The 9217-nt window shown below is 31.6% G+C and overlaps 2 protein-coding genes across 2 annotated transcripts in view; both read right to left on the bottom strand.

Moving 5' to 3' along the window:
- LOC111637440 (profilin-3-like) overlaps window positions 1-2264 on the bottom strand; it is a 15985-nt gene extending 13721 nt beyond the window's left edge. Inside the window, exon 1 of the mRNA XM_023382927.1 lies at window positions 1920-2264. Coding sequence (XP_023238695.1) covers window positions 1920-2048 — 129 coding nt within the window. The 5' untranslated portion in view covers window positions 2049-2264. The remainder of the gene's footprint in view (window positions 1-1919) is intronic.
- The window catches only part of LOC111637437 (E3 ubiquitin-protein ligase RING2-like), a 31284-nt gene extending 22479 nt beyond the window's left edge, over window positions 1-8805 (bottom strand). The window contains exon 1 of the mRNA XM_023382925.1: window positions 7889-8805. Within this exon, the coding sequence (XP_023238693.1) occupies window positions 7889-8699 (811 nt within the window). The 5' untranslated portion in view covers window positions 8700-8805. The remainder of the gene's footprint in view (window positions 1-7888) is intronic.
- Window positions 8806-9217: the final 412 nt, after the last annotated feature.

Genomic DNA, 9217 nt, shown 5'->3' with positions numbered 1-9217 from the left:
TTTTTTTTTTATATTTGTATTTTGTATTAAGCCTATGATTAAGTTTCCTCGATCTTTTGTTTAACACTTTCTCGAACTTTCTAACGGTCCTGTTTCCCTGCTGGTGGTAAAACATTTCTGAGAACTACAACGAAAAACAAGGGTGTGGAAGTAGGCCCCGAGGCAAGGAGAGAAAGGGTGAAGGGGACTTGGGGAGCTAGCGTTGGGAGGAGAGAGACGTGGAGAGGAGATCCTGGTCGCCGGAACAAAGGAGGACGGTGTGATTCAGGGACAGATAGAGCGAGACATAAAGGAAAGGAAGAAAAATCACGAAAGTTTTCTCTTCATAGACGTTAGTGAAATCTGAGGAAAGGAAGGAAAATCACGAAAGTTTTCTTTTCATCGACGTTAGCGAACTCTGAAGAAAGGAAGGAAAGAAACACGGGTACCCCACCAGCAGTCTTTTCTTGTCTTTGTTTTTTGTTCTTAATCTTAATATTTTTCTCTCATTCTACTTCTTTATTTAGTATATAAGTTAGATTAAGTTAGGTTAAGGTAGGTTAAGTACGGTTTTACATTGTCGCGAAGTACCGTTGCACTCTCTCTAATTCTGATATATGTATATGTACACGAATTGTATATATTGGAGTTGGGATCACTGAGAATCTTGTATAATTGGACGAAACGACAATAACACTTTGGAAACTTTTATTGTAGACTAATTTCTTTGTGTCGTTCGTCCACGTGCTCTCCACAAAGCAATGGCGACGTCGAACGGTGCACACTCGGTAAGTAATCCTACAATTTTTTGTTTATAGCATAGTTTATACGGATTATTCCTAAAATAATATACTGTACGTGTTTTGGAAATGTTGAGTCGAATTAGTCTAGGAATCGATTAATTTTATGGAAGAAAACCTTTCAAACAGCCGTAGTCCGTAAACTTCACACGTATCGGGCTGTGATTGGCAAGGACTCGTACAAAATGGATTCATAAAGAACGGAACGTATCTACTGTGTTATAGGGGGGTCGACTGTACTCAGGTCAATAAACGTACTGTACATTTCATATACTAACACTGTTGTTTCTATCACCTAATCCAGTGTTTCTCAACGGGGGCGATACCACCCCCATGTGGGCGATTTTCCATGTTGAGGGGGCGATTAGTGACAATTTATATTTTGGGAGAGCGAAAAACAATTTTCTGGGCGATATAATAAAACATTATATTAATTAAGAATAATTAGATATTTTATTCGTTATATCGTACAATAATTAAACAAATAACATTATACTAGTCACTAGTCTATTCAATGCAGTACGAATTTGGCATTAGCCTTGGCCCTCGGCCTCGGAATTTTGAAGTGAAGAGCGATACCACATAACGGTTTAATTGAAGGGGCGATACTACGTTGAAGGGGGCGATGGTTCGTTACAGGTTGAGAAACACTGACCTAATCCAACCTCACTAATATTCCACCTCCTTAATTTAAAAGTCCGAGTAACGCCGGCACACTCAGCTATTATATTATTAAAATAAATTTTAAAGGCTTTAGATACATAACGAATATTATGTTTTTCTCGAAAACCGAATTTACACATATGCTAAAAAATGTGTAGTTTAAGGTCTACGATATGAAGAAAAAGTTTAGGGCCTCGCGCATTCATATTTATTATTTAAATGCGTGAGACCCTAATGATGGAGTAGAAAGAACTCCTATTGTAGCTTAAGACCACAATAATTTTAATCTCAGCTATGCTTAACGTAATATGCGAAACCAAATACCATAGCAAGTACTGTGTGATATGGATTTTACGTTGTAAACTTATAAACAATGACTCTCAGAACTCCATATTTGTCTAGGATTCTCACTCAAACTAAAATCATTATTGCTAAATGTTTCAAATATTACTTATTCACAATAAAAATTAAACTTACCGATGGACTGTGAGAAGGCTCTTGTGCTAAACATTTACCATCGCTTAATTTATGAAAAGCTGCAAAGATACATTTTCCCTCGCCAGTAGGTATGTCGACGAGTTTCGTTACGTGTTGATTCCAGGACATTTTACTCTTTGAATGTCATCTTAATCATTATCTTAAATCTATCAACTATTAAAGAGAATGTTTTAAAATTTATTTATCTTATCACTCACTTAAAGAGCTGTATCAGAATTTTGAGATATTAGATGGTCTTCTTAATAATTAAATACTTTCTTGTATTTTTAACAAACTTCTAATGTTGCATGAAACTATTGTTGAATGTAAATTAAAGAGAATTACAATTGTTATAAGTCATTATAACATTGTTATAAGTTATTCTGCTTTTCTTTAACAATCATTTCTATAAACACTGTATAAAGTTACGAAAACAAGTACTGTAATGCAAATAAAAAACATTTAAATCAAGAGTGTCGTCGTAAATTAAAAAATGCCAAGGCGCTGACCGGCACCAAGAGTTTGAATCGCCACTACCTATGGAGCAGCCACAGTCTACGAAGTTTGCATGGGCAAAACGCAACTCTGTGGCGCAATATTAGCAGAAAAAAACGGCTTATATGCGTCAAAAATGAATTATATATTCTTAATCAGCGCAAAAAACAGCTGTACAAAAAACAATTTTCTGAATTGTTTGGCCGGAGTGCCTAGTCTAAAGTTCAACCGGGAGGTTCACAAAGTACAAGGGATTTGCTCTGCTTTAAAAAAGTATCTGGGCGTCGCCCTGGTATGCCCTGGCACTACAGCGCTGATTTAAATATAAAAATATTTAAGAATATAAAAAAACCACAAATATTGTAAATATTGTGTCCTCTTATAATATTTCTATAAATATTTAAATACAGCATTGTCCCTATTCAGTAGCGTAGCGTAATGGGGGCGGCAGTGGCGGTCCGCTCCGGGCGGCACTTTTTAGGGGCGGCAAAATTTCACAATAACTAATAATAATATCTTGTAAAAATTTGAAACATTCTAATCTATACTTGCATTGCGCCTACGATAGTGCTATTGTCCGGACAGTCTGTGAATCGGCTCGCCGTCCGGATGAACTAGTAACTTTTTTATCCGAGGAAATCCTGCGAAACCTGTTGACTTTTTTTTTTTTTTTTGCTAGTACGATTCATTCGCGTTCATATACATTACTAATATCCAATAGAACTATTTTAAACAGGTCGCTGCAGTAACACCGAATTTTTCATTGCTTATTCTGTGACAAAACTCAATTTTGGTCTTTTAAATTGAAATACCTAAATAAGGGTGGGGGCGAAATTTTCCTCCGCCCCGGGCGGCTGACACCCACGGTACGCCACTGAGAATAACTTTGTGATTGTTATAATTAAATACGTTTAGTCCAACACGAGCAGCCATCTTGCAAATCGTACGACAAAACAAAAACAATGACGTCACCAGTAGAAGAAGTTAGCATAGATAAAAGAAGCTGACTGAACTAGCTAGAATTCTAGCGGTGGGAGGAGTCATTAGTTAGAAACGAGTTCAACATCGCAGCATAACTAGACTTAGCAAGAATTCTGCGTTACTGAACACGGCCCAGGTTAACAATGGGTACGTTTACTTATAGCTCCGATCTCGCCCTTAGCGCGCTCGGCCTGTATACTTTTTCTTGCTACCAATGAGTACGGCGTTTACTTTTCACACCCGTGACGTCATTGCTAACATTCCTAGCGCGCTCGGCGTGCTCGGAGAATTTACAACGAGCTTGGAGTTTGTTCAAAGATGGCGCCGTCCATTACTGTGTATACTTTTATGAGCGTGCTAGTATGACGTCAGGCTGTTGTAGGTGTCAGCTCGCCGAGCATGGAAGCTAGCAAAAAGTAAGCGCATCCATGAGTGCGTTTACTTTTTGCTAGCTTCCAAGCTCGCCGAGCTGACATACTAGCGCAGCCTGACGTCATACTAGCACGCTCGTAAAAGTATACACAGTAATGGACGCCGCCATCTTTGAACAAACTCCAAGTACAGTGGCTAGAAAATATAGTGTCGAAAGCGCTTATATTCCTCCATTATAACCGTTCGGTCCATACATCGAGGTTAGTGACGTCACAGACAAGGTGGCGCTGATGTCAATCGTAGTGCTACTTTCGCTTTGGCTACGTGATATCCTTTCTTACAAGAACATCGAAAGCGATTAAATNGTATTATTCAAAAATGACGAAATATAATAACTGTTCTTCTTTTAGAAATCTTAAACTTTTTAATCCACTTAATATTTTTTACAAATATATCTCATCTTCAAAATATGTAATCTTAATCTTAAACAAGTTTGTTTTTGTATATCTATTCTAAAGGCAAGATTTTAACCTAATATTTTTGAAAGATAAAAGTTTTAAAGAATTGTTAAAATATCTTTGCTACATTTATAATGAAATTACAATAGAGTCTTATTTTACATGAAATTTATAAGAATTTGTGGTTTTTGTAGAAAAAAAAATGGTTAGGTTAACCTTGGATGCACAGGGTGCACACACTGACTATTTTTATTGTGAAATTCAATGTGGAGTAAAAATAATGATATAAAAATTAGAAGCAATTTTCTATTAGAAAAATTATCATAAAGATAAAACAACAATAAAAGAGTGTAATGTAGGCATGAAGAAACAGAAAAAATTGTAAACAAGTTATGTAAAGTAAAAAATAAACTATAACTTTTGATACTGTAACAAAACCACAAGAGAGTGGTGTCAAATACATTTTAATGTTTTTCAGTTAATTGTAATGATTGCATTAGTGAATAAGCAATCATCTGGAACTACAGTACTTGGAATGAAGCACAAATTTGTCTTATTTTAATTAAACCATACGAGCTGTTCAGGGGAACAAAATGGAAAACGCCAAAATGAAAGTTTTAGAATGTAGCAAAAATAAAACTGAGACTGAACCATAAATCTGAATAATTTTATTATAACCAACTTTTTACTGAAAGTGTTTTACAATCAATCTAATTTCATAATGATATAATTAAAAGAGCCAAAAGATCACACCTGGACCTGACCTTACCATTATGTATCCCTGAGCAGCTGATATAATGACATATTAAGTTTCTTGTACAATTTTTTTAAAATTTCAATTTCATATCAATAATTAATTTAAAAATAAAATAATTCATATTTGCACATTGTTGTAATTCTCTTAGTATATTCTTTTACTTTTATTATTTTTAATTCCAACTGTAATGTTTTATCCAGAAATATTGTATTTTTTAAATTAGTAGATAAAAAAGCTAATTTAAAATAGTATTTTATAAAACATAAATATTTAAATATATATATATATATATATTGATAAGTTAAAGATTAAAGTTAATTTTAACTTTTATAAACATAAAGAAAAATCTCATTTACCTAACCCATTTGGGATTATTGTTTAAGTAACAAATCTAATATTTCCGAGATAATAAAAATAATTTGTTTTATACAATAAAAATAATAAAAATGAAATAAAAATAATTTCATTATTACACAAACTGTCAATTAATCGTTCTTTAAAGTTAATTTTATTCTGTGTAATNTATATATATATATATATTGATAAATATATAAACATTGCAAAGGATGATTGATTAATCGTTTGGTTTTTTCTGTATAAAATATTGTAAAGTCTGTAATAAATAAAATTAGTTAAACACTTATGTATGGAAGATTTTGAATTGTGCAGACAAATTGAAAAAAATTGTTACTTTAAAACTATATTTGGCAGCCATTACAGACTTCTTTTTTGCATACTCCCTGGAAGTGCCTCAGATATCTCAGGATGCAGATTGGAAAATGTTGTAATCTAAAAATGTTTTCTTAAGATCTGCTTGAGAAATCTTAGACAAATAATAATTATCTCTATTCTTGAAACATGTAGAATTGCTATAATGATTTGGAAAATTGCAAATATAAAATAAAGGAAAAGAATATATTTTTTTATCTTTAAAATGAGCATAATTTAGAAAAACAATGTTTTTGCATAAATCAAAACATGTCAAACATACTCTTTCAATTTTTAAGAAAAATTTATAAAAATTGCTTTGTGGCTACAAGGAACTTACTGATCAATATAATTCATTTGCACATTGACTTTCTTTAGAAAAGTTTCTGTTCTAAATCCTTTTTAGTAATTTTTTGATATTTTTTATACCTTTGTTCAAATCAATTTATAGCACTTAAATTGCAAGATTATTATTAAAGAATATAAAATCAATAAATTTAAAATTTTATGTTTTAGAACAAAAGTCATTGAATTTTAGTGGCATAAACAATATAACAAGTTTTAAATATTTAGTTTACTAAAATTGCTTATTAAGTTTTAATTTTAAATGTTAATATGACAATTGGTTTAATTTTTTTTTTTGTCATATCATCTTCATATAAAATTAAACTAAAGCAAATAAGAAAAAAAAAGCTTTCCAGTATTACAATTGGCATTCTTCCAGCAGTCTTCCTCAATTTGAATTTCAACTGTCAGTTCAAACAGTCAATTCAGTTTTGCTGTTTCCTTATCTTTAGCATACTTACATATCTTTTATATTATACATGCATGTGTATTTTAGATAAATCTCACATTTTTGTAAATTTTTTGTGAATATCTACATCAAATGTAAAAAAATTTTCATATTACTAAATTTACATTTGAATCTTTTACAAATGAGAAATGTAAATGATTTACCAATCTGTAAGCATGAAAAGCTAACCCATTCAATCATTTGCTATCTCATCAATGGATGCCATTGCTAAAATATTAAGAGTAAGATTAATGATGACATTGAAGATCATCATTTATCTTTCAATGTATCAGTGAAGTAATCATATCTTTTAGCTAATATTTAATCAGATAATGCTTATTTTTATCTTCATCCTTCATAATAGAAAAAAAGTATAATGATAATAAATTTATCATCATAATTATTTTTATTTCATTAAAAGTTAATGAAATTATTTAATTTGTTTCCTTATTTTTTAATTAAATCTTAAGACATCCTTATAACAAACAATCCTCTAATTTATAGCCTAAGCTACTCTAACTCAGAACAGCTTAAAATATTCAAATCTGTGAATTTAATATTTTAATTTTTAATAAGATTTATCAAAATCCAATTAAATAATAAAATGACTTAATTTTTAGTAAAATTAAAAATTGTACAATTCATTTAATGAATTCTTGTTTCTTCTCATAATCTGATAAAACCCATCTATTGAATGACTAGATCTAGCAAATTAAATGCAGTGAATAAAATAAATAAATTATTTATTTAAAAGTAATGCTAGAATGTTTTAGGCCAGTGACAAACAACCTTTTCTGAATTCAGGCCACAAATTTGTAGACATATAGCAGACTGCATGCATTTTTGTTCTTATGATGTTGCAGGCTTTAAGCTTGCTGAGTTAACCAAGACTCCATATCCTCCACTATACTAGATACTATAATAATATATGCTAATGACATGCAAACTAGTAATATATAGTTTATTCTTTACACTGTCTAGTTTGAATGTTCTTTATCACAAATATCAGGTTTATTAGAGTTGAATAATGACATTAAAAAAACAGGTAGCCTAAATAAAACATTACCAAAGCCACGAAGGACACGAATCAGAACCTTGCCAACCACAGCACAGGTTGCTCACGACTGTTTTAGACAAAAATAAATTTTATTAAGAACAAATTTATATCTGTACGAACCATTCAGTTTTAAACAGTGAAAACAACATTTTATTCTAATTTAAAGAAATATGTACACAATCAACAGATCTTCCAATATCTATCTTTTTCAATATCTCTTAAAAAATATAAACATTTGCCAGAAAAAAATAGACGTATTAAATTCATTATCGTCTTTTCAACGATAATTTTAAATTGTCATTATCAATTAAAAATCATCATTGACCCTAAATTCCAAAACTTACATACCTGATGCATTCGAAGTCGTTTTGATATAACGGACTTGATTAACATCCGAACTAATGTGACTCATTTCTACAGGATGGGGCTTAAAAACTAACTCTACTTCGTTTCTGGTTACTTCCGTAGAAAATATATCTAAATCTCCCTCCTGAGCATTCTCGGTCGCCTCTTCTTCACAGTCCTCGTTAACCGGATCCTGCTCCAGACCGGAACTGGCTGACTCGTTTTCCGAATGGGTCTTAATTCTCTTTCTCGGCTGGGGAGGCGTAGTCGAATCATTCGAGTTACCCGAACCGAGAAGTGGAGGGGGAACCGTTGTAGATACTGGCAAGTTTTCTTCCGAAGGATGCTTCTTGGGTCTCTGAGCCCTGTTTAGTGCCTGCATTCTCATTCCTTCTTCGATAGAGTGTGCCAGCGCTTGACTGTGTTGTTTATTTAATTTCGCCAAGACTCTTTCCTGCTGAGCTTCGTATTCGTCTCGGCTGGGATATATTTTTGATATTAACATGTCGAAATTGGGATCGGGTCTGAGAGAACGTTTCGAGACTAGTTTCTTCCTGCACGTAGGACATTCTTTATTCCCGCTCCTTAATGCCGTTATGATACATTCTTGACAGAAACGATGTAAACACTCTTTAGTCGTCATTGTATTTTTTAACATATCGAGACATATCGGACACATCAACTCACTGTGAAGACTCCTGGGCGAGACGGCAATTTCCGTATTATCCGTTATAACTTCCTGAGGAGTTCTGTGCAGTTCGTAAAGAGTTAATTCCCATGTTTTGTTATTCGTTTGCGAATCACAAACGGCCATTTCCCAAATAATATTGGGAAGAATATTAATAACAATATGACAATTTTGTTTTCTATACGAATATATGATTAATACAAAGCGCCACCTGTAGAAGAAAGATAGGGTTTTTTTAATTTTATTTATAAAATTTTTTCTTTTTCCCGACGAAATTAAATATTTGTCATTGAACAAAAAGTAGTAGTAAAACTTAATAAATCTTTTATTAATACGTTAATTAAAGTTATTAATTATAATAAATTAATGAATCATTACGTTATTACTTGTATTCTAATTCAATATTTGTATACTGTAATTTGCATTAATCTACGATCGTGCAGTAAATTAATGATTTAATTATATACTAATATGATCAATGAGGATTGAAAAAATAAAATGAATGAAAAAATTAATTAAAATGTCGTAATCGGTTATGTATCTATATTTTATTTATTAGATTATGTAAGAAATTTTTGTTTAAATTATATACTGTATATTTATTTTGTATATAAATAAATAATTTATTATATTATTAATTTTTG

The sequence above is a fragment of the Centruroides sculpturatus genome, unplaced genomic scaffold (assembly GCF_000671375.1).
Source record: "Centruroides sculpturatus isolate CEXI.00-Female unplaced genomic scaffold, Cexi_2.0 scaffold1168, whole genome shotgun sequence".
In the NCBI taxonomy this organism is placed as follows: Eukaryota; Metazoa; Arthropoda; class Arachnida; order Scorpiones; family Buthidae; genus Centruroides; species Centruroides sculpturatus.
The sequence above is the reverse complement of the archived record's forward strand: the minus strand, read 5'-3'. Positions and strand labels throughout refer to the sequence as shown.